The sequence below is a fragment of the Papio anubis genome, chromosome 5, assembly GCF_008728515.1.
Source record: "Papio anubis isolate 15944 chromosome 5, Panubis1.0, whole genome shotgun sequence".
NCBI classification, from domain to species: domain Eukaryota; kingdom Metazoa; phylum Chordata; class Mammalia; order Primates; family Cercopithecidae; genus Papio; species Papio anubis.
The window spans coordinates 112,435,941-112,461,589 of record NC_044980.1 but is presented as its reverse complement, the minus strand read 5'-3'; the positions used below and the strand labels follow the sequence as shown (position 1 = coordinate 112,461,589).

The 25,649-nt window shown below is 35.0% G+C and overlaps 1 protein-coding gene across 1 annotated transcript in view; it reads right to left on the bottom strand.

Annotated features, from left to right (window-relative positions):
- The window catches only part of HSD17B4 (hydroxysteroid 17-beta dehydrogenase 4), an 89,041-nt gene that overhangs the window by 43,863 nt on the left and 19,529 nt on the right, over positions 1–25,649 (bottom strand). The window contains exons 3-11 of the mRNA XM_009208940.1: positions 20,959–21,066; positions 20,488–20,547; positions 19,228–19,249; positions 19,087–19,133; positions 17,464–17,548; positions 15,885–16,072; positions 6,760–6,851; positions 4,094–4,118; positions 2,363–2,491 (exon numbers count right to left, since the gene is read on the bottom strand). Coding sequence (XP_009207204.1) covers positions 2,363–2,491; positions 4,094–4,118; positions 6,760–6,851; positions 15,885–16,072; positions 17,464–17,548; positions 19,087–19,133; positions 19,228–19,249; positions 20,488–20,547; positions 20,959–21,066 — 756 coding nt within the window. The remainder of the gene's footprint in view (positions 1–2,362; positions 2,492–4,093; positions 4,119–6,759; positions 6,852–15,884; positions 16,073–17,463; positions 17,549–19,086; positions 19,134–19,227; positions 19,250–20,487; positions 20,548–20,958; positions 21,067–25,649) is intronic.

The following is a 25,649-nucleotide window of genomic DNA, read 5'->3' as shown; positions in this document are numbered from 1 at the left end:
TCTAGCATATCCTTCCCTGGTTATCTGATTCTAAGGGGGCTCTAGGGCTTTCCAAAGTCTTTAAGCTATTTTACAACCTTTAAAGAGAAATACTTGTCTATAGACATGCAATTTGTCTGGAGAGATCACTGATTCCTCTTCTCAACTGATTTCCATTCTTTCCAAGATGAAAGAATACTGAGATTACCTCTTCACCCCCGCTCCCAGTTCTCTGTACAAGTAATAGCTCTGAAGATAGTACCAAAAATTCTTCCAGAGAAAATCATCATCAAAACCAATGACTCCAGACAGGGATCAAAAGCGGCTGTTCTGTGGGTCTAAAAGGTTAACAAAGGAGGCTCATGGGGCATCCACATACCATAAGATATTCTGAAGGCCCTGGGACCTTTCTAACAAACCTAAGCGACATGGGCTTCCTTCTGAACTCAGACAAAACCATAACCAAGGCCGGGCGCAGTGGCTCACCCCTGTAATCTCAGGACTTTGAGAGGCCAAGGCTGGCAGATCACTTGAGGTCAGGAGTTCAAGACCAGCCTGGCCAACATGGTGAAATTTCACAAAAATTAGCCAGGCATGGTGGCACACGCCTATAATCCCAGCTACTTGCGAGGCTGAGGTGGGAGAATCGCTTGAACCCGAGAGGCAGAGGTTGTAGTGAGCCGAGATCACACCACTGCTCTCCAGCCTGGGAGACAGAATGAGACTCCATCCTAAAAAAAATAAATAACCAAACTACAGAGTCTGAGAAGACCAGAGATATCTGCCATTCCTGATGACAGCAGTAGAGCAGTTTCTTGCCTATTAATCTTCCCCCTACCATTCCATTCATACTGCTACCTAGAGGGAAGGCTATTTATTTGAAAGGCGCCTCCTTTTAGAAATAGACAACTTGAATTACTTCTTGGCTCAAACAGTGGCTAGTTTAGTTTTTCTGGGATTTAATTCCATCATCTGTAAAATAAAAATACAAGAAGAGATGCTCTGGAACTTCAATTCTTATCAAAAAGATCATTTTTTTAAGTTGTGCTTCAGATAGAGGTATCTTTTTACTTATAATTAGTTATAATAATTCAATTAGTTGGCTTTTTAATAAGTTTAACACTTTTGAGGCAGAAATACTTTTTGAGATAGATATCAGAGGAAAGCTTTTACTATACTTTTCTTTCATTTGTTTTCATGGATAAGTGACTGTTATTCATAGAATAAATTTCTCAAATGTCTAAATATAAAATACAAAAATGTTACCATTTATGACATAACAATCATGTTATCATCTGATTGAGAATAAGTATAATGAAAATTTCAATAAGTATTCCAGTAGGTAGGAAAGTATCAATAAGGAGAAAAAAAAACAGAGTAGTCATTTTTCAAATATATTCTTCTATCAAACTTTAAATATTACATCACTATGAGAAAAAAAGGTTTTTTTAATAAAATGACCCTGACTCATGATCTTTTCAGAAAAATATTTCAAATTTCATATATTACATGCATATGTGAGTTACACTAGAAAAAAATAATCTGACTTTTATTTGGTTATCTATTTCTGTGGCATATTATAGGAGATTAAATAATTCAAGTTAATAAGCAATTATTAAGTCCCTTCTATGAGTTCAGCACTATGCTAACACCAAATATATACAAGAAGTACATACAATCTCTGCCTCAAAGGAACTTACCAGGCAATTAAGAAACCATACATGCATGAAACAAAAGAAGTGGAGAACAGTTATAATTAGATGCTCAAGTGCTAAGAGTTCAGCTAACAGAAAGATCAATATACCCTAGACTAACTGGGCAGGTTTTGTTGAACATCTGTGGCTTGAGTTTTTCTAAAGAAGCATTAAGATTAGCAGAGGAGATAAAAGGTAGAAATAGTATGTTAGAAAAGCAGAGAAACAGTAGCAAAGACAAAGCGCTGAAACAAAGCCACATTTATGCCCCAAACAGAAAAGAGCTGAGTCTAAAAAATAAAAAGGCTTAATCTTTTTGAGAAAGAAAGAAAGAAAAATATGGTAAGATTGGGAGCATATGAGTAGATAATGGAAGACTCCGAAACCAACCACCAGCGCGGATGTCAGTGCATTCAGTACAAATGAGTAAACATTTTATGCCATCCATCCCCCAATCACACATAAACCCAAAAAACAGGATAATAATAAAGCTGAAAAATTGACAGTGAGAAATAACATAAATATCTTAAATGTGAAGAGTTCTAATACCTACTAGAGCAGAAAATATGCTATAGATGATTCAAGTGTCTTAGCACTACAGTTAACATAGAAGACAATTCCATAAGAGAAGAAAATGCTTGCTGCCCCTGATTCGCCAACCAGAGCTAACTGATGGGGACGCTCTTTACCTTGGATACTCTGAGGCTTGCTGGCATTCTCAAAGTCACAGATCTTCTTCCAGTTAGCCTTCACTGCCTCAGGAGTCATTGGGTGATTCTTTTGTCTTACAATAGCTCCAAGAGTCCTCTCCCAGCGTACTGGTTATAGAAACAAAACTAACATACTGAGCACGTAGTTGAGACACAGAAAGTAAGACGCATAAGAACCCTTTCATTTTTTAAGAGAACGGAAATTCAGAAAAAAAGGGATTCTAACTCCTAAAGAGTTTGACTATAACCCTTAAAATGAAATTTTCCTAACAAACGCATTAGGATAATTTAAAGATAAATTTGAAGCCGAAGGGAAAAATTTCTCCTCTAACTATGCTAGACAGTACTAAAGGTAGAATGTTATGCTGTATGTGAAAAGGTTTAATTATATAATAATCACATCAAAAGACTGACTTTACGACCACAGATCCCCCAAGTAATATACTTCATTCTTCTTGTTTACAAAATGAAGATAACTGAATAGAGCTTTGCTGAGTTAGCAAACTGAAGATTAATAGTAAATAATAGGTCAAAGACTTCAGTTAACAAAAAATTAGTGTAACAGGTGGCCCCAAATAATTCTCCCTTACCTTCTCTTTGCTCTACCTCTATTTCCACAAGAAGTCAGTTAGAATGCACAGATTCATAAAAACCATTACTGCTGCATAAGGAGAATTTTTAACATCGTTTTCTTTTTAAAAACCAGAGGAATAAATAACTAATAACCTTATTTAAACATAATAGTCAGACATTGATGATTGTTAAACTGAAGATTTGTCTTTGGGAATGACAGAAATGCCTGTGTCTAGAGCTTTCCTATTGATAAAGTGCCAGATATAGCTTTTACTGTAAAACCTTATGTTCCTTTTTTAAATGAATGTAATAAGACACTCAAAAATGCTTCAAGAATATAAGCCACTTTAACAGAGAAAATGACCATTAATTCTAAAAATATTATACTACTACAGCAATGCCCTCCAGAGATAGCAACTTTTTAAATGATTCAGTTAATTGGATTAATTTTGATACCCATAGCCAACTAAATATAAGTTGAGACACAGACATTTTCACAATTTTTTTAATGCCATAAAGCAATTCTCAAATTTGGAGTTCACAAGGTTTGAGAGATGGGGTAGGAGAGGGTTGAAGCCAAGTAAATTTACTATTGGGCTAAAGCGGAATAATTCCCATAGATCAGCTGCAATTTCTGTCCCAGAAAGTTGTCCAATGTGATTCCTCACTCCCCTTGACATCTCCTACTTCATGGAAGAAAATAATCACATGGGAAAATTGGAGAACTTGCCTGCTGCTCTAGAATAGGCTCAACCCATCTTTTTCCAAAACAGCTTTCCCTCCCACTCATTTCTCTGCTGAAACAGCAAGAACAAGCATGTGGGAAGTCAAAGACATGGGAGGATGATTATCAATATATGCTGTCTGAAGGAATAGCCAGTTCTGAATAAGACAGGACAAGTCCTGAATAAGGACTGCCTACAGGAAGAATAGATAGGGTCTTCAAAGGGCCACAGACCTAAAGCACAATCACAATGTTTAAAAATATCTGTTGCTATAGCAATGTTTAAGTTTGAATATGCAAGCACTATATCCAATGGTTAGGCATTTGACAAAAATCTTACCTACCTCAACTAGATATGTAGGTTTAAAGATAAGGAAATAATCTATACAAACCAAAAACTGAGAGAGACTTACATTTTCCAATCCATCCTGCTCCAACCTACCAAAAAGAGGGGGGAAACATTATACCATCTAATGTGAAATCACTAATACAACTTTTTTTTAATTAAAAAAAAGTCAGCTCCTTTACTATTACAATTCAAGGTGATGGGAGATGAAAATAATACAGCTCTATAAAAGTCCACCGGTCTCCATGACTTTGCACTGTTCATGTTATCAGAGCACAAACATAAAACAGCACAATGAAGTAGAAATGCATGTAATAGAAAAGAATGAATCTGATGTCAGAGACCAAGACTTGACACAAATTTGTCTGACTACCCTGGCCAAATTATGTGACCTACCTAAATCCAAGTTTCCTCAAATGTAAAATAAAAATGACAGTACATATTTCATGTGGTTACCATGAAGCAAACAATACAAATAGTACACTGCCTAGCATATCATGAGATCAAAATAAATGTCCCTCTTGAAGGACCTACTGAATTACAAAGAAAACCAAAACCAAATAAAAAGAGTATTTGACTTAGTGAACTACATATACTCATTTTAATGAAACATCTGTATGCACAGATAAGACAAATGACCAAATAATAACTGCTACCCAGGAAGATCAATTTTTCACTTCTATAATTTTTTCTAGAGATCATTCAAGAAAAATCCTAAAAAAAAAAAAAAAGGTCTGATGTAAAGAAAATCTGTTTGTCATGACTTCAAACACCACAACTACAGTGTGCCCAAACTTACCACAAAAATGTCACATGCATAAGATAGAAGAAACGTATCAGCAGACATCTTAGTGGCTCTAAGTTCAAGGGTGTGGCTTTTCATCACCCTTTGCCTCTATATTAATATGCCTACATCTTTTATGATACAACCAGTCAGCCTTGATATAGTTACAGTAGACAAATCAGCAGTGGTTTTGATATCAGGCAAAATAACCACCACTTTTTACTGTATTTTGGAAGTGAAGTAATAAGTTATAAGCTCCTCTCAGGTGCTAAAAATGATTGCTCCAGCTGAGCCAAAAATATTTGTATCTGCCACTCTAGATATCTATCAGAACTTCAAAAAGTGGCAATTTACTCCCAAGGTTTAAATCAGGATGTTATGCACATCTCGTAGTATATTTTATCAATCATGCATGCCAAATGTTCCTCACTAAAAATGTTCACGATATAGTAAACGAAAACAGCAACATAACAAAACTTCATCTGCAGCATGATCCTAATTGTCTGTGTGTTTGGGTGTATAAAACGCCTGTCTAGGCCAAGGGCGGTAGCTCACGCCTGTAATCCCAGGACTTTGGGAGGCCAAGGCGGGCAGATCATTTGAGATCAGGAGTTCGAGACCAGCCTGACCAATATGGTAACTCCGTCTCTACTAAAAATTTAAAAATTAGCTGAGCTTGGTGGTGGGTGCCTGTAATCCCAAATACTTAGGAGGCTGAGGCAGGAGAATCACTTGAATCCAGGAGGCGGAGGCTGCAGTGAACCAAGATCACGCCACTGCACTTCAGCCTGGGCAACGGAGCGAGACCCCATCTCAAAAAAAATAAAAATTAAAACACATATCTAATAAAAGACTGGAAGGAAATACATAAAAATATTAATACTAGTTCTCTCTGGACAGTGATAATGTAGGCAATTTTTATTTTATTTTTTGTATGTTCTTATATATTTGAAATTTTCACAAACAGCACATACTATTTTTCTTCACAAAGTTAGTAATAAACATACTTGTAAAAGATAAATAGTTTTTAAAAATTCCTTAATGAGGTAAAAGAACAGCAGGCAAAATTTTGGATTACAGATGCCTTGATATTTTAAATTTTCCTCTTCTATAAAATAGAGTTGTAAAGTTCTTTCTACTTCTAATATGCCACAATTCACATTCAATGAGTCTGATTAGGAAAGTGGAGGTGCATATCTCTGCTTAGAGATATGTAGACTGTTTTTTTTTCCTTAACTTACCCATCAGCTTTTCATTCAAATGAAATAAGCTAATATATCCCTCACTTTAAATTGAGCCAAATTTCATCAAACAGTGAACAATGGATCTCACTGCATGATGGGATTATGTGCGGATAATTATTTTTACAATAAACATTTAAAGCTTTGAAATAAAGAAAAATAGAGAAGTTTACTTTTTATGTAAAAATAAATAATGTTATATTTATTGACCTATCACACAAGATTAAATTCCTGCTATACTGATAATTAAAATTGGTGGGTGGTGCTATGTATTAGGCCCTATGCCAAGGGTTTAAAATATGACTTGTAGTTATCACAAGGAACCCCAGAAAACTAAAGTTCAGGAAGGTCAAATCAGCAATTCCCAGAATAAGAATTCAAAATCTGGCCTGGTTAACTCTAAACTCCAAGCTTCATCTTTCCACTTTATCACTCAGCTTCTTAAATAATGAAATTTCCCACATTTTGACTGAACACATCAAACCAGCCACATTTCCATTTGGTAGGAATGTTACAAATGTAGAACTAAGTGAAAACAGAATTTATAAAGTTGCTATTACTTTCCAAAAAATGGGTATTAGTCACCACTTTTAATTATAACATAGAGACAATATTTAAAAATATACAAGTGATGTCCACTGGTGCAGATTTTTACAAATATAAGCAACTGGAGAAAACTAATAAGAGAAAACAGGAAGGTGCAAATACCTCAAACAAGCCACCATTCTCCTCACAACTCTCGTGACAAAGCCAAAGGACAAGCGGTGCCACATACTCTGGCTTCAGAGCTTCCACGAGATCTGAAATAAAGAATATACACATAATCTTATCAATCATTTTACTTTCTAATAATTTCTTATAAAAATTATAGGTAATTCAGAGACCTTTAAAATAAGAACAAAATTAGTATGTACATAACTAGTTTAACATTTAAGGCTTTGGGAAGAACTTTTTTTAATCTCAACTGAGCCATTTCTAAAGGGCTCTCAAGCTTCTAAAATTGTAAGTATCAGACACACCTTTCCAAGATGAGTAATATATCAACACTGTTCACAAGAAGAAAAGTTAGAACTACCTAGACAAAGATTGGTGAGCAAAACTGTATTTAACATGAGAAACTTGGGTACCATTCATTCCCAAAATTATTCTATTCTCCCAGCTATTAACAAGAATCTAGAAAATCACAAAACAGCCTAGACCACTATAGTGGCAGAAAATGATTAAGAGTGCTGAATTCTAACCACTAGACTACCAGGGAAGGCAGATAATTATTGAAATAGACCTTGCAGATATCACTGATGAGGACACAAAGTATAAAAACTACTTTCCCATTGCATATGTTACTTTTTTGACTTTTTAAAAACTAAAATATACTAGTTATACATATTCTGAAGGTACATGTGATATTATGATGCCTTATACAATGTGTAATGACCAAATCAGGGTAACTGGTATATCCATCAACTCAAACATTTATCTTGTCTTTGGGTTAAGAACATTACAAATCTTCTCTTCTAGCTATTTTGAAATACACAATAAATTATAGTTAACTATAATTTCTCTATTGTACTATCAAATACTAGAATTTATTCCTCCTATCTAACTCTACTTTCGTAGTCCTTAACCAACTTCTCTTTCCCATTGCACTTTCTGTGAGTAGCTTGGTGAAGCAGAAAGGTGCTACATGAGAACATGAAGAGTTGGATTCTAGTACTGAACCTGCTATGCAAGCAACTTAAGAACGTGAGTCCATCATTCAACTTCCCTAGGCCTCTATCTTCATTAATAAGCTAGTAATTTAAATACTTCCACTTGCTATTCCACCAAGCTGTTCCAAGGCTCCAATGAGATATAATTTGTATCTTACAATACCTTAAATACCATAGAATTTTATCTAAAAGATCAAATAAATGCAAAAATTGTGAAATGACAAAATACAATTTTGTATTAATGTGTTAAAGTAAAAAAGATGGTGTATATAGTCCCTGTAAATTAAAAAGTAGTTGCAAAAATTCTTCACTTTATAGCCTCTAAAAGCTCTCAAAGTACACAAGCATTCCAATGGCACCCTGTTTTCCATTTTTCATCATATGCATGAGGAAAAAACGAAAGGAAGACTCCAGCCATCTCAAATTGTACAATGAAATAAATTATTAACTTAAATACCCATTCATCTCAATACATAACATTGCTCACATTTCCCATATATCTATTGGCGAAACTGAATGCTAAAGGATATTTATGTACAGGGATTTGGATATTTGAGTTGACTAACTTCAAACTGAATGCAAAATAAGCACATCTATAAAATGCAACAGAGTATCTATTACTTTAGGTGAGAAAAAAGAAAAGAACATAAGGCACATAGAAAAAAATATGTCTGTCTTGCAGTTTATTTTATGTATTATCGCTAACAATATAAGCAAATACTCTTGCTTTCCAGTTCATTCTCAAACTCCTAGGTTAGCCAGCATCTATTAAACTCAGTTTTATAAATAAAAAACCAACCTCAAGAGAGTAAATAAAAGATCAGAGAAGTTCCATAGCTATTAAGATACAAAGTTACATGAAATCAAAAATAGAAAGGTTTACTTACTTAACCCAGTGTTTCTTCCACAATACTAGATGTCAGGATATCTAGCATTACAGTGAGCCAACTACTCTTGAGGAATGCTTCTGCTTCCAGAAATGAGATCCTTTTAAAGCATTACTGAGATAAAAAAGGTATCCTCCAACCAGGAAAAAAAAAAAAAAAAAGAAAAGAGTCCCTAGTGCCTGAGAATGATACAAATAACAGTACTGATACCTAGGTACTCAGAGGTAGGCCAGCATCAAGATGGGGTCCTAAACCTAAACTGTTCTACACTGAACTTCAACTTTTAAGGAAGACTGAAGCAGACCAAAATTGGCTATGCCTCCTGGTAACCAGCAGTAGCAAAGACAGATCCTCTCTGAAGAAAACATTGCCAATTTAGAACACAGAACAAACACGGAATAAGATCAGGTAAAGAGCTAGTAATTAGAAATCATGAAGGAAAGCCACTATGAGAAAAGTTAAAGAAACAGCAGATTTAAACTACAATGGAATAGAAATGCTGGAATTTAAAATATAAAGAAAAGTTAACTATTAATTAGCATTTGTACCCTTCCTGACTCAACAATTTTACTTCAAAGTACATATCCAAGAAAAGTTATTGTTCTTGTTATCTAGAACACACGTACAAGAATAAAAGCAAATTAATTAAAAAGCAACACATATGTTCATTAATAAGAATTACATAAATTCACATAATAGTCTTGCCGCAATAAAATTGAATGAGCTACAGCTATATATAAATCTTAGAGCCCTAAAATTGCATGGAAAGACAAAGTACAATTCCCAAAAATTTTTTTAAATGACAAATGTCATAAAGATCAAAAACAAGAAAACCAAACAATAAAGTGTTTGTCCATGTAATTTTTATTTAAAAAAAATTAAAGGTAAGGGAATGAATATTCTCTTTAAGTGATTACCTCTTGGGGGAGGAAATGGGGTGAGGTAAAAAGGTAACAAAAATAGACACAAGTTATGGAAGTGCTCCAGTTGGGGGGCCGCATGACAGCATGTCATCAAGATGATCTTCAATGACTCCCATGTCCTTTAATTTATCCCTTGTTGTAGTCCTTTTTCACAGTGTACCAAGGCTAGTCTGTGTGATCAATAGGATAGGACAAACGTGATGGTACATCTCTTCTGAAATAGGTTATAAAAGACACTGCAGCTTCTGTCTTGGTGGCCCTCTCTTTCAAATCGTTAGCTCTGGGGAAAGCCAGCTGCCATGTCAAAAGCAGTCCTATGGAGAAGGCCACATGGTGAGAAACTGAGGCCTCCTGACAACAGATAGGAAGGAACAGAGGCCTCTTGGCAACTACCATGTGCACAAATGATCTTGGAAGTAAATCCTCCAAGCCAAGTTTTCAAATGACTACAGTGCCAGCAAACATCTTCATTAAAACCGCATTGAAGACCTAGAAGCAGAACCTCCTAGTTAGGCTAAAATTCCTAGTGACCCCAGAAATTGAGTGAGATAATAAATGTTTGCTGTTTTAATCCACTAAGTTTTAGAGTAGTTTACTACACAGCAGGAAATAACTAAAACAGCTTCGAAAGTTAGTTCCTGGATACTCATTATAGGGTTTTATTTTATTTCATGTAAGAAACATGTAAGTTATACACATTATTTTTCATGTATCAAGTATATTTCAAAGGGGAAATGAAATAGCAAAAATGTCTCCATACATTACTCATAATATCTGGTTCTTTAACAAATAATTCCTTTAATTGCCCATAAGGAAATATTTTAGAGGAGGAGAAGGAAAGCTTCGGGTCAAAATAAATTTTCAGATATTCTAAACTGTAAAAGAGTAAGAAAAAAGCAGAATAAAAATAATGGAATTATAGGACTAGAAACAATAGTCCCAAAATTAAAGGAAATTTTAAAATGATCTATAACTCTCTTACTTTGTGGAAGAGAAAACAGATCCAGAAAGATTAAGTCATTTGTCTAAAGTAGACTTTATTTTCTAAACTTCTTTTACTACAGCATGGTAGGCATAAAGGATTAAACGTTTACTTAACGGTTTAGTGGTCCAGATCTGTTCAAATAAATGGCAGCATATTCCCAAAGAAAAACAAATTTAAAACCTAAAGTTTTAAGTACTTTCTTGAAAATGTACTGCTTCCCAAAGAGTCTAGAACCCACAGCAAAAAGTGACTAAAGGTAGAAATCTAACAAAGGGATGATCAGCACAAATTCTAACTAGTGGTTTGTCTCTTGATATGAAGCAGGGGGGTAGAAAGAAGGTACAAAGTTAGATGCAAGTTACTGGCAATGTTCCAATTCTTGGGTTGAGAAGTGAGTTTTGAATATTCGATACATTTTTATGCTTTACTTCTTGTATCTATAACCTATACTGTTTTGTGCCTATATAGTATCATACTTAAAAGGAAACAAATAAAGTGTATATCTTTCACATAACATGATTCTTTAACAAGAATTCCTTTGACATGACCATGAGAACATAAAGAGTTTTTAAAGAATACGAGGCTTTAAAAATGGTTCTGCTGTCAAGGAAACGGGAAAAAAATTAGATCTCAGGTCCAAATAGGTATTCTACACTAAAGAAAATTGGTTAGACACAGCTCTTGGCAAAGGCTGCAAAGTACTGCTGTAGTATTACAAATCCCAAGTTCTAAAATGAATGTTAGTTCAAATATGGAAAATAAATGGTACTGTAAGTATTTGCGTTCCATCGAGTAGCTAATTTTAAAATAATTCCATCAATTATTTTGTACCATTTCACAGAAGCTACTTTTAAAGTATTATGTAAATCTTCTTTTCAGAAATATATAAAAACCAAGAGTACCAAAACCTACAGTTCTCCATAGTCAACTAAGATATATATATATATGTAAAGAGAGGTAGGCTCTCAATTATCCATTTAAATTTTTAAAGAAAGTTGAAAGACTTACACTATCTCATTCCAAGACTTAATATAAAACTAGAATAATCAAAACATCCTGATATTGCTGAAAGGACAGGAGCACAGATCAATGGAATAGAACACAGAAGCCAGAAATAGACCCAGGGGTAAGTATTCGATTGATTTTCCACAAAGGTGCAAAGACAACCTAAATCAAGAATGAAGAATAGTCTATAGAACAAAAGAACTAGATTCTTGAACAAACAAACAGCTTTTTTTCTTTTTAAGGCAGGGTCTCAGTCCTTTACCCAGGCGGGAGCGCAGTGGTGCAACCATAGCTCACTGCTGCCTCAAATTCCTGGGCTCAAGAATCCTTTCACCTCAGCCTTCCAAGTCGCTGTGACTACAGGCACAAACCACCCTGTCCAGCTTGACTTTTTTTTAAAAAGGGAAGATGAACTATTATGCATTAAAGGAAACTTAAGAGCTATAACAACAAAAATGCCTGTGGACCTTGTTTGGATCCTTAGTGGAATAAACCAACTCTAAAAATATCTCTTTCAAGACAACTAGAAAATTTTAATATGAATTTGGTATTAGGGGATATCAGCAAGTTATTTTGTTTGGTTATGATAATGGCATTGTGGTTACGTGTCCATATCTGTTAGATATTCATTTCCAAGTGTTCATTAGGTGAAATACAATGTCTAGGATTTACTCTGAAATACTGCAGAAGAAAAAGGAGAAGGTGATCAAAAAATGAAACAAAATTGGCTGTTGACCATTTGCTGAAGCTGAATAATGGGTACAAATGATTCTTAACTTTCTTTACTCTTATGTATATTAGAAAGCTACACAAAAAAGTCTTTTTTTACACAAAGAAACTATGACCATAAAAAGCATTTTTTTAAATTATGGAACATGAATAAGGTAAAATATAATGCAACCATTAAAAGATACCCTGCACTATTTTATTAAATGGGAAAATGTTCATGATATGGGAAAAGAAAAGATAATAATAATTAGACTTCCAGTCTGCACTCCAACATAAAAAGAGCTTGGAAGTTGTTACTTCCATCCTCAAACCAAGATAAAAGCTTAACAAGCTAAAAATCAACAACTCTGCTTATCGGCACCAGAGAATTCAGGTCACAGGGCAAATCACCATCGGGAAAACTGGAGACACAGGCAAACGCAGAAAACCCAGCTTCCTGGGAACAGAAGCCTCCAGAGCCCAAGCAGTTAGAACACTTAAACAGTAACTGATAAACTGCTAGAGGCGGAATGTGGACTTGTTTCATCTTAGGAGGACCCAAACTTAGGAGGGGACTCCAATACTTCTATAAGTTTTACCTCCAAAATTTCCCCCTACATAGTGAAGATCAGAGAAAAATCCCCTCATGCTTTGGAGAAGAAAAGGGGAAAGAAACCATTCTGAAATATGCCCAGAGTATTCTGTTCTACTTAAGGCCTGCTCAAGAGACACTACTTTACTAGAGCCTTGTCTGACCTAGGGGAAGAGTGATTAGACAATTGGAACTTCTCTAGCTTTCCCATCTCAAATAAGGGAAGGAGAAGAAAAAAAAGCTAAAAAACTCTTCTGAAGGTACCAACCTAGGACTCTGACCCACTAAACAAAATGGAGATTTAATAATAAGAGTATACAACACTTCCCCTCCCCAATACCTTTCCATTCCATCAACAGGGCTCCAGTATAATAACAATTACAAGTGAGAGCTTCAAGATACAAACTCTATTTAACAAAGAGTTTCTAAGGAAACTCAAAGACAACAGAGTATAAAAAAACAAGAACAGAGAGGAAGCAGAAGCCTCTGATACCCATAGCTATAGTAAATAATAAACACGGCCTAATTCCTAACGAGATAAACATAAAACCTCACACTAAAGGCCTATTAATCTCACTTGCTATTACTCAATAGCATTATTTTTTACTTTCAACAAAAAAATTGCAACCCATGTTAAAAGGCAAGAAAAAGCATAGGCTAAAGAGACAAACATTAGAACCTGATTCATATATGGCAGAGATTTGGAGATTACTAGACAAGGAATTTAAAATAACTATGATTACTATGCTTAGGGCTCTAATGGAAAAAGTGAATAATACACAAGAACAGATGGTTACTTTAAGCTGAGAGATAAAACTCTAAAAAAGAATCAAAAGAAAATACTAGAAATCAAAACCACTGTACAAGAAATGAAGAAAGAATCACTGAGCTTGAAGATATGTCAATACAAACTTCCTGAACGGAAACGCAAAAAAAGAATGAGAAAAATGGAACAGAATAAAGATCTAAGAACTGCGGGACAATTACAAAAGATATAACCTGCATACAATGAGAACCCGAGAAGAAGAAAAAGAGAATAAGCAGAAAAAATATTTGAAGGAATGATGGCTGAGAATTTTCCAAAATTAATGACACGAATCTCAGAGGATACCAGGCAGCATAAATATCAAAAATCTCCACCTAAACACATCATACGCAAACTGCAGAAAACCAAAGATAAGGAGAAAATCTTGCAAGAAGCCAGAGGGGAAAAAAACGCCTTACCTATAGAGGAATAAGGATAAGAATTATGTCACACTTCCTTTCTGAAACCATGTAACCAAGAGGAAAGTGATGTGAAATACAGGCCCATCTCATTGTATTATATTCCACTTTATTGTGCTATGCAAATATTGCGTTTTTCACAAACTGAAGGTTTGTGGCAACTCTACATGAAGCAAGTCTATCAGCGTCATTTTTCCAACAGCATGTGCTCGCTTCATTTATCCATATTGGCATTTAACAATAAAGTGGTTTTTAATTAAGGCATGTATATAGTTTAGATCTACACATAATGCTCTTGCACATTTAATAAACTATAGTATACTGTAAACATAACTTTTACATGCACTGAGAAACCAAAACACTTATATGACTTGTTTTACTGCAATCTTAGCTTTATTGTGGTGATCTACAACCAAACCTGCAACATCGCCAAGATATGCCTGTATTTAAAATGTTGAAAGAAAAAAGCCACCAACCTAGAATTCTGTATCCAATGAACTTATCCTTCAAAAGTAAAGGAGATTAAGAGAATAGAAAGACAAGCCACAGACTGAAAAAAAAATTTCTAAAACATGTATCTGATAAAGGACTTGTTTCTAAAATATACAAAGAACCCTTAACATTCAAGAAAACAATCCAATTTAAAAATGAGTGAAAGATGTGAATAGACTTCTCAACAAAAAAGACAAATAAATGCCAAATAAGCACAGGAAAAAAATGCTCAATACCATACGTCACTAGGTAAGTGCAAATTAAAACAAGATATCACTACATATCTATTGGAAAACCTAAAATCCAAAGTACTGACAATAAAAAATGCTGGCGAGGATGTGGAGCAACAAGAACTCTCATTAATTGGTGGTGGGAATGCAAAATGATACAATCATTTTGGAAGACAGTTTAGCAATTTCTTACAAAGCTAAACCTAGTCTTATCATCATAGCATCCAGCAATCACACTCCATGATATGTGCCCAAATGACTTAAAAACTTATGTCTACACAAAAACCTGCACATGAATGTTTATGGCAGCTTTATTAATAAGTGCCAAAAACTGGAAGCAATCGAGATCTCCCTCAATAGGTGTATGAATAAAAAAAATTGTAGTACATTTATACCATGGAATATTACTGAACGATAAAAAGAAGTGAGCTTCAATCTCTGAGAATTCAGGAAGAAAAGGGGAGAGAGAAACAGGTGAAACACAGGGGATTTTTAGGGAAGTAAAACTGTTCTGTATGACACTATAAGAGTGGATACATAACTATATGCATTTGTGAAAACCCATACAATTGTACAACACACAGGGTGAATCCCAGTGTAAACGATTAACTTTAGCTTATCATAATGGTTCCATACTGGTTCATCAATTGTAATAAATATACCACTCTGACCAAAGATGTTAATAGCAGGGAAAACTGTGGGAGGTAAAGTATATAAGAATTCTCTGTACAATTTTTCTGTAAATCTAGAACTGCTCTAAAAAATAATCTATTTTTACAACAATTATTATGAAACAGGAAGAATATTACCCCATTCCATAAAAAAAAAAAAAAAGACTATCTATACAGAGAAAAAGAATGAAAGTTTTTATCAATGTGGTAGAATTATGGGTCATTTTTTATTTTTTTCCTTTAAGCTTTTCTAAATTTTCCACAATGAACACAATTTACACATAATGCTTTTGAAATTGAAAAAAATAATAATTTTTAAGTATTCAGAAAATTAAATACTTTTGCACAGCTCACTCCACATAGATTTGTAAGTAACAGCACTGAAAAATATAAGCTTGCTTACTAACCTTCAGGCATAACTGTCTGAGTCATCCGTGATCCAGCATTAGGAGCAATGGTGTTACAATGAATGTTGCTTTTTCTGCCTTCAATTGCAAGAGAATTTGCAAGGCCCAGAAGACCCAACTTTGCAGCACTATAATTTGCCTGGCCAAAGTTGCCATATATTCCTGAAGCTGATGAAGTCATAATAATTCTAAAAAGAAAATCAATCTCTCAATATCATCTTTTCCATAATTTGATAACATTGCAACTCCAATTCTGTTTTGGTACTATTGCACCTATCAAAAGCAACTATGTATACTGTCATTAGCTTCTTACGATCATGATTCATGTATCTAAAATAATATTAATATATAAGTAATCTCTCAAAATTCAACTACAAGATTTAACTGTTTTAAAAAGATTTTCTGGCCAGAACCAAATGATCTTACACTTACACTTACACTTAAATGTAAGAATGTATATTCATTATCTATCAAAAACAACAATAAATATTTATAACCATAAAATAACCTGGTAACATACAAGTTAAAATTTTAGCAAGAAATATTAAATCGAACAGTTCTAATTTTTCAGTCCTCATCACTTTGCCTCTCTCCCTTTCTGAATAATATTAAATGCCTCGTTAAAACAATCATCTCAAAATCTGACCCAACCTCACTAACTCTACTTAGGCTAAGTAAAACAAATCATGTCATCTATTCTCAGAAACTGTCAGGACCAGGATAAACTAGAAATCTCCAACAAAAACAGGCATCACAAGCAATTTGCTTCTATTAGGTATGTATGAGCCCTAAATTAAGAGGAATGACCTCAACACTAGAGTGCAAAAGAGAACATGGATTAAGCGTACTAGCACTGCCACAATGAGTTACTTATCTAGGAGCAATCATGAGAGGTCCTACAGTTCTTAAACAGTTGATAAAGACTAACTAATGTCTGACTAGTACCAGTCAGCAGGAAATAGCCATTCATCTCTCCCCAGTTGGGAAGACATGAAATAATATTCAGGTTACAGAATAAGGTATAGCCGAATCCTCAATGTGTGTACTACCTTCTAAAATGCCAGAAACTAAGGCAGGAAGATCACTTGGGCCCAAGAGTTTGAGACCAGCCTGGGCAACAAAATGAGACACCATCTCTACCAAAAAATTAAAAAATTAGCCAGGTGTGGTGGCACATACCTGCAGTCCCAGCTACTTGGGAGGCTAAAGTGGGAGGACTGCTTGAGTCCAGGAGGTAAGGCTGCAGTGAGCCATGTTCATGCCACTGTACTCCAGCCTGGGCAAGAATGAAACCATGTCTCAAAATAAAATAAAAGTTGCCAGAGAACAGCAAGAAAATCTTTAATAACAAAAAGAGGTAAAAAATAAATATAAAGCTGTCCAGCTCAGCCAATCTGTGACTAAGTGATACCAATTTAATGAGGGTATGTGTCAAAACCATATGTTAAAAGCCATATCTAAAGATGTTTTCCTCAATATCATAAATCATTTCACAACACTTCACATCATCTTTCCCTGTACACAAGAACCCTCAGACACAACATCTTCAATCCCCCTTGACAACCACATGCAACTCTACCTTCCGTATTTCTGTTTCTTCATGTGATCCCATGCTGCCCGTGTCACTTGGAATGAGCCCCGCAAATGAACTCTGTGGATTATATCTAAAACAATAAATTATTTTTATTGAATATTTTGTAAAAACTTAGATAAGCATGTCTGAGAATCAACATAAGCAATGTTGTATTTATACAAAGATGTTCATTTTATACCTAATGTATAAAATCACCTACTGTCGCACCCCAATGAGTATTTTGCCTTTGTTTCAGTTATGCTACTAATCGATAGTTCACACCTAGAACTACAACAGCTTTCCTCATAATTTGTAAAATTAATGGAACACCTACATCCAAATATAATGCTATGCCCTTAATTTATGCCTACTTTATATAAAAATTTGCTAATATAAAATCCAAGATTTTTACAAATATAACTGGCACTCAACACTAACATCAGTTAAAGCATAATCATAAACCACATAGCTCATTAAGAAATATTTACAAAATATTCACTAGATCCCTACTGTTACCGTCTGCAAATGAGTTCATCAAAGAGGCCTGTTTTCACAGATTTCGATCTAATGAAGCACTTACAAAACATTCAGACAGACAACTCTAGATTTTAACTGTCAAACTTTTTAAGCATTCTTAATTTTGTTAAAACAAATGTTTTCCTGTGTATATTAGAAGAAGAATGTAAGAGTGAAAAAAGGAACTAAAAAAAAAGAGAGAGAGAAGGGTAGTCAGGAGTAGTGGGCTTAGTAGGATGGCATCAGAGAAGGAAATACCTCAGTCCCATCGCAGCACCAAGAAAAGCACCAACATAGGCCCCCTTTACCAGCAAATCCTATCTTTCTTAGCTTCTTTTTTATCCCAGTTGTTACAAAGGAAGCAGAAACTAAAAGCTCTTCTTAGCTTAACTGTAAATCAAAGATATTAATTCTTCTTTCAAAAGACAGTCAGGCAATATTCCCCCAAAACACATTCTATAAACAATGATACAACTGTTTCACCTCAGTTGCCATGCCTCCCACTGTCTCAGCCACCACTCTTCATTTTAGTTCTGATGGCCAATGGAAGTAAGGACAAAGAAGAGCAAAAGAAAAAAAAAAAACTCTTAACTGTGATTTGTTCATTATCTAAACTCAATCTTTCCAATTCAGACAGAATGGAAAACTTTCCTATTTACTAGAAGCTTCAAAATTATATCCAGGTTTTGTCCTAACCTGTTCTAAGATCGCCATCATTTTTAGTACACTAGACTCCCTTACATATCCTGCTCCTGCTCTTGAGAAAGATTCACACATCTGGATAAGCACATTAAAGGCTGTTAGAGTTAATACAGCTAGAAAATGCTGACAACCTCTTAAGGAGAAAAAAACGGGAGAGGGAAACCTGAAGAAATAAAATCCTTTTAGACAACTTCTAAACAAATGATTTAACATTTTTTAAACGTATTAAATATTTTCTAAAAGAGGCTACTTCTAACTATTTATTGTTTTCAGTACACAGCTTACTCATCATATATACTAGCAGCAAAAGTAGGTAGAAGCAAGTTATTCCTTAAATGTATAAATTTATCAAATATTAAAAAGGCTAAATGGATAAGTAAGTTCCACAGAGACATATTAAAATCAACTTACCCCAGTCTTCATCACTTATCCTAGCAAAAGAACGATCCCTCAGAATTCTAAAAAATCAATGTTGTATAGGGTAAGAAGAGGAAAGTTATATTTTTTAAAAAATTATATGCACATCACTAAAAATGAAAAAGAAATACTCACCCAGCATTGTTGACCACAACATCTACAATATAAAAAGATCCAGTCACATATAAAAGCAAGCATAGTAGTTTGCATTTGCTTACAACTCACATTTCTCTCAAAACTGGCTTTTTTAACCATGAAAAAGTAAATATAATAGGTAAAGAGTGCTATTAAAACAAACTCTATACCTACATCAAAAAAATTGACTCACAAAAGCCTAAGTATCACATTATATCAAGCACCTTCCTCTCAAACTAATATCTATAAATTTTCCCACCTCTCTATCAAAATTCTATCCACTTATTTATAGAATTAGCTACTGTACAACTCTTAGGTTCTAAGGAATCAGAATCATAAGCCGTTCTACACTTAACCTCAGAATTCACTTAGCAAGTTAAAGTTAGATTTTTTCCTTGCCACTCAAAAGTAAAAGGCCCAAAAAGAAAACCATCAGAGTTACAAACTGATGCCTTATCTTGATACATAATTATTTTCTCACTATGAAAGAAAATAATTACTTTTTAAGGTTCAGCCCTCTTGTGGCTATTTTCACCCTATGATTTCATATTTTTGTGGTTTCTATCCCTGTCAGATGATATGTGAACATGGTTCTTATGAGTTCCATCAAACATAATAAGAAAAATAAATGTGACAGACCAAACAAAAAAGGGGAGAGTACATTCAATTAAGAATAAGTAATGTTTTTCAGATTGTAAACATGTTGGGCTTATCTTCTGTGATGTCTCCATCTAGCAGTTAAATAATCTATTAAGAGTACGTGGGACTAAACTGGGAAGATTAGCTAGAGAAATAACAGACTAAACAATTTATTTCAAATATTTCTTAAAAATTAAGATTTTTATTACAGAGAAATCATCATAAGTAATTTGCAAGATATTGGATCATTTTAATCCAAATTATTATAATTATCCAAAAGAATCCACTGGGTCCTCTATTGCCAAAATATTGGTTTATTTTTTATCTTATAAACATCTTTGAGGTTTAACTGAATTATTTAAAAAAGGACACTGAGTAAATGTTTACAAGTTTTTTAAAGCACTTAAGGTGCAAAAAAACAAACTCAACACTATAGCCATAAACTTGCCACCTCAATGAAGCCCTTTTTGAAATAAGTAAAATAATTAACTTATAAATCAAATTTTAAAATGTGATTATGAGGAAAGAGGTATCTGTTTAGTAAATAAAAGTCAACTTAAAAATATTTTATTAGGAAGGTAGAAGTTGCTCCATAAGAGCCATAACACAAAGAAACATCACCTATTCTTCCAAAAGCATCCAGTGCTGTCTTCACAACCTTCTCTCCTTCTTCCACTGAATCTGAGGGAAATGAAAATTTGTATGAAATTTCAGCAACCTCCCTTCCAAAGGACTTCTAAATTCTGTGGGTCAGAGTACACGACAGATGCTATTCACTCAACAGAACTTAGAACATATCCATATCTACAATAATTTACTAATTATTGTATGTGCTCACTAAGAATTGTAATTATTGTGTGTGCTCACTAAGAAAAATAGTAAACAACAGAACAAAGGTTAGAATCATGAAATAGTCTACATCAAAAGTGTTAAAAATTCTCCCATATATAAAATACGTAGTCAGAGAATTTTGGCAGACTTAGAAAATCATAATTACACTGGAATACTGAGATATTTGCTCAAAGATTATTAATGTGGCAAACAGCATTAGTTGAAGGAAAATAAGTAGTATAGTTCTCTCAAATACCATACCATAGCTGGCCACTGCTTTTCCACCTCTCCTTCTTATTTCTTCAACAACCTTATCAGCAGCCAAGGAGCCTTTACCAACTCCTTTGAAGTCCCCTCCCAAATCATTCACTGTAACGCAAAAACAAACAAACAACAATTAATTATTTTAGACTTCCAATGTGTGTGTGTGTGCGTGCGCGCACGTGTGTGTTGAAAATGAAATTCTAATTATTAGCACTTCTCTTCAGTCACCTGCCCAATTCCTTCCTACCCTATCCCATCTTACTAATCACACCACAGGCATTTTCAAAACATTCCTCTTCATTTTTGAATACAGACATAAATAAACAGCAAAAATATTTAAACATGGGTTCTTCTCACGACATTTTTAACTATGCAGTGTTTTTCCTCTTTCAAAAAGTAAAAAAGCCTGGGCATGGTGGTTTATACCTGTAATTCCAGCACTTTGGAAGGCTAAGGTGGGAGGACTGCCTGAGCTTAGGCGTCCAAGACCACCAGCCTGGGCAACATAGCAAGATTTCATCTCTACTAAAAACCAAAATAATTAGCTGGGCATTATGGCATCTAGCTGTAGTCCCAGCTACTTGGGAGGCTGAGGTGGGAGGATTGCTTGAACCTGGGAAATCAATGCTGCAGTGAGCTATGATCATGCCACTGCACTCCAGCCTGGGCAACAGAGCAAGATCCGATCCAGAAAAAAAAAAGGAGCAGGGAAGAAAAGTTAAAAAAAAAAAAAAAAGATTCAACCCACTTTTCAGCAAAAGAAAAGAAAAAATGTGAAAATCACTTTAAGATTAAATACACAGGAAAACAAAACTACTCTAAAATCGATCAATCCTACTTCCACGTCTTTATCCAAAACAACTGAAATCAGAAGAAAAACTGACTTGAAATTCTCTTCAAATATCAAAGGATATTAGCACTCCAATGTTCACTGCAACACAATTCACAATAGCTAAGATGTGGAAACAACCTAAATGTCTGTGGATAGATGAATCAATAAAGAAAATGGGGTATATACATGCAATGGAATAGTATTCTGCATTTAAAAAGAATAAAATACTGCAATATGTGATAATATGAATACATTCTGAAGACACTATGTTAAAAGAAATAAGTGAGTCACAAAAGGACAAATACTGGCATGATTCTACTTATGTGGGGTATCTAAAATATCAAAACTCATAGAATCAGAAAATAGAATGATGGTTGCCAGGAACTAGGGAGATGCTGGAAATGGAGAGTTGCAAACCAATGGGTATAAAGTTTCAATTACATTTGGCTGGGTGTAGTGGCTCATGCGTGTAATCCCAACACTTTGGGAGGCTGAGGTGGGGGGGATCACCTGAGGTCAGGAGTTCAAGATCAACCTGGCCAACATGGTGAAACCCCGTCTCTACTAAAAATACAAAAATTAGCTGGGCGTGATGACGCACACCTGCAATCCCAGCTACTCAGGAGGCTGAGGCAGAAGAATCGCTTGAACCCAGAAGGCAAAGGTTGCAGTGAGCTGAGATCATGCCACGGCACCCCAGTCTGGACAGCAGAGTGGAAACTCTGTCTTAAGAAAAAAAAAAAAGTTTCAATCATGCAAGATAAATAAGTTCTAGAGATCGGCTATACAACATACCTATAACAATACTATATTGTACACTTAAAACCTTGTGAAGAGGATAGATCTCGTAAGTATTCTTACCACAATAAAAAAGTTTTTAAAGATTAAGCATACAATGTTGAAATATCTTCTCCATAAGAAAGTCTTTATGTATAAGAATGGTGATTTTAAAAGCAACAGGCATGAGCTTAAAATATTAAAAAATAGTATTTTAAGTTTTTACAACATACACAGTGTCTAAAATGAAAGAAATAAAAACTATTTATCAAAAGAGGTCAAAAATTACATACAGAACCAGGACATGTTTAGTCACTAATTTATACCATAACTCCATGTTCGTATGTTTAACACCTGATCACACTTACCATATAACATCTCCCTATATCCAAGTATATATTTACAAACATTGAGAATTTACTACTTGCAAGAAAATCTACAGAGGAACACACAAATGTGTAAGAATGGTGTTTGCCCTCAAAGAGTTTATTATTTATTGAAAATTAAGTATGTGACGGCGACAGTGATACACAGATTTTAGCATAAAGCATATATCCAAGCCAACATAATCAAACAAGAACAAATAACAAAGTTAATTTACACAAGAATTTATGAAAAAATTTACAAAATAACATGCAAAAACTAATAAAAAGATACATAGACAAATGCCAAATAACTTGGAAAAACAGAACTTAAGAGAATTATTTGAAAATAACTTGGAAAAACAGAACTTAAGAGAATTATTTGAAACAAAGAATCTGCATTGTGAAATGATCTTCTCCATAGGGTTACTGCAGAGATTTTGAAAACTATATCAATAAAAAAGTTACTAATTAATAAACAGCAGAATTGTATACATGAAAATGTAATCGTTATGATTAACACAATTTTTTGAAACAAGATTTTTTTTTTTCTGAAAAATTGCTCTTTTTAAAACTGGAGTGCGGGTTGACAGTGGAACTGGATAAATAGGTAATGGGATAATATGGAGAAAAAGCCAATGCCTAAAATCAGCTAAGGCATATATATTTTCACTTAACTTTTTGAAAACAGGAAATGAGTTTTTCAAAATGCGGACTGAGATTTTTTTCTGACAGTATAATATGATGTCTTATTGCAAATAAAAATGTTACAAAGACACAAAAATAATAGAAAGAGGCTTATATTACCCCTTAACAGATGGAAAAAAGTGTTAGGATTCTCAAAACACTGAATTCTTATTAACTGTTCATTTCAATGCAATTATTCAAATGACAGGAAACAACCAGTTAAAAAATATCAAGATTTTAAGACGGCTAACAGTCTTTTATGACCCTTTTTAAGCACAAGAAAGTTCAAAAGCAAGTTAGAATATGTGATACTTAAGTGAAGAAAGCATTGTTTGATTGTGCAATGAAACACTACCCCCAAGTGGAAATTTTACAAAGCGCAACCAGGCAGGCAAGCATTGAAAGTTGGATAAATAATTTATTGAGATCAATCATGGGCAGTTAAATAATATTGGGGTAAATTTATCTCAAACAAATCTCCACATTAGAGGCCACTAAATTGACACTGACCCATTCAGCAATCCCACTATCACCAGAGCAAAATCACAGAAATTAAAATCTTAACTAGAAAAACACTGGTTAGACGTCATCAAGATGGCCAACTGGAGGTGCCCAATCCTTGTCTCCTCTGCAAAGAAGGACCAAAACAACAAATAACAGCGCTTCAGGCAGAATGTCTAAGGGAGAAAATGACAATTCAGCAAGGAAGTGACAAAAACCTTCTGAGGCAAAGAAACTCGGCATGGCAGCTTAGAGGGGGAAATGAAGCCTCCAGATGTAATCAGCTTAAAGCTGAGAGGGACTTCCTATTGTGGGTAAAACGTTAAGTGGGAGATACCTAAGAGTCACCATTACCATCACAAATACCTGCAATCCTAGCTACCGAAGAGTTCCACAGTTCTCACAGACCCTGAGCTCAGTAGAGGGACCTTCCTGGAGTATAGACAGCTGAATTGCTCCTTAAAAGGAACACAAGCTGAGTCCTCCCCATCCCATGAGACCCAAGCTGTTACAGTTCGACCCCATTTTAGGAATGGAACCACTGCTGGTGTGCATTCTGACCTGGAGGCCAATAACCCAAACATCTCCATATCCTAGGGGTGCCATCTGTCATCATCCCACCATGCCCACACAGAAGGCTGCAGGATCATGAACCCAGCTAGTTTCAGTGGTACCACTATGACCTCAGTCCATGTAGCACCCTACACTCCAAAAACAAAAACAAATATTCAAGTACAATGGGGACACTGCCACCAGGAAGAGAAGGCTGACATATGCATTCCCCAGAGACTAAGAATTAGCCTGGCCAGCATCTATCGCCTCAAGCAACCATGATCTATCTAGCAGTAGAGAGAAACCATGTGCCACATGTGCCCCATATGGACCAAGACAACTGACACCACCAGCAACCCTTCCCCCTCCCATGGAGGATCTACCATGCACCATGCTCACTCACCAGGGACTGAGAACTAACCCATCTGGCAATCCCTCTTCCCAGCAAAACCGTGCCACTGTCTCCACAAACACCAAAGTCAAGGCCACTGAGGCACATACAGACATTGCTGATGTTGATTACAGCCAAAAAAATCACAAGGCAATTATACTTCTGTGCCCAACCAGAAGCTAAACCAAACACCCAACCTAACTGATATACAGAGAAAAAAGTCTTTCCCTACAAAAGTTACTTCATAAAAGTGGAAGATACGACTGTTCTACTAGACACACAAATATCAATGTAGGAACAAAAGAAATACGGAAAAACAGGCCAGGCCAGGTGAGGTGGCTCACGCCTGCAATCCTAGCACTTTGGGAGGCTGAGGCAGGTGGATCACTTCAGGTCAAGAGTTCGGGACCAGTATGGCCAACATGATGAAACCGCATTTTTACCAAAAATAACAAAAATTAGCCAGGCGTGGTGGTGGGCACCTGTAGTCCCAACTACTAAGGAGGCTGAGGCAGAAGAATCGCTTGAACGGGGAGGCAGAGGTTGCAGTGAGCTGAGATAGCACCACTGTACTCCAGCCTGGGCA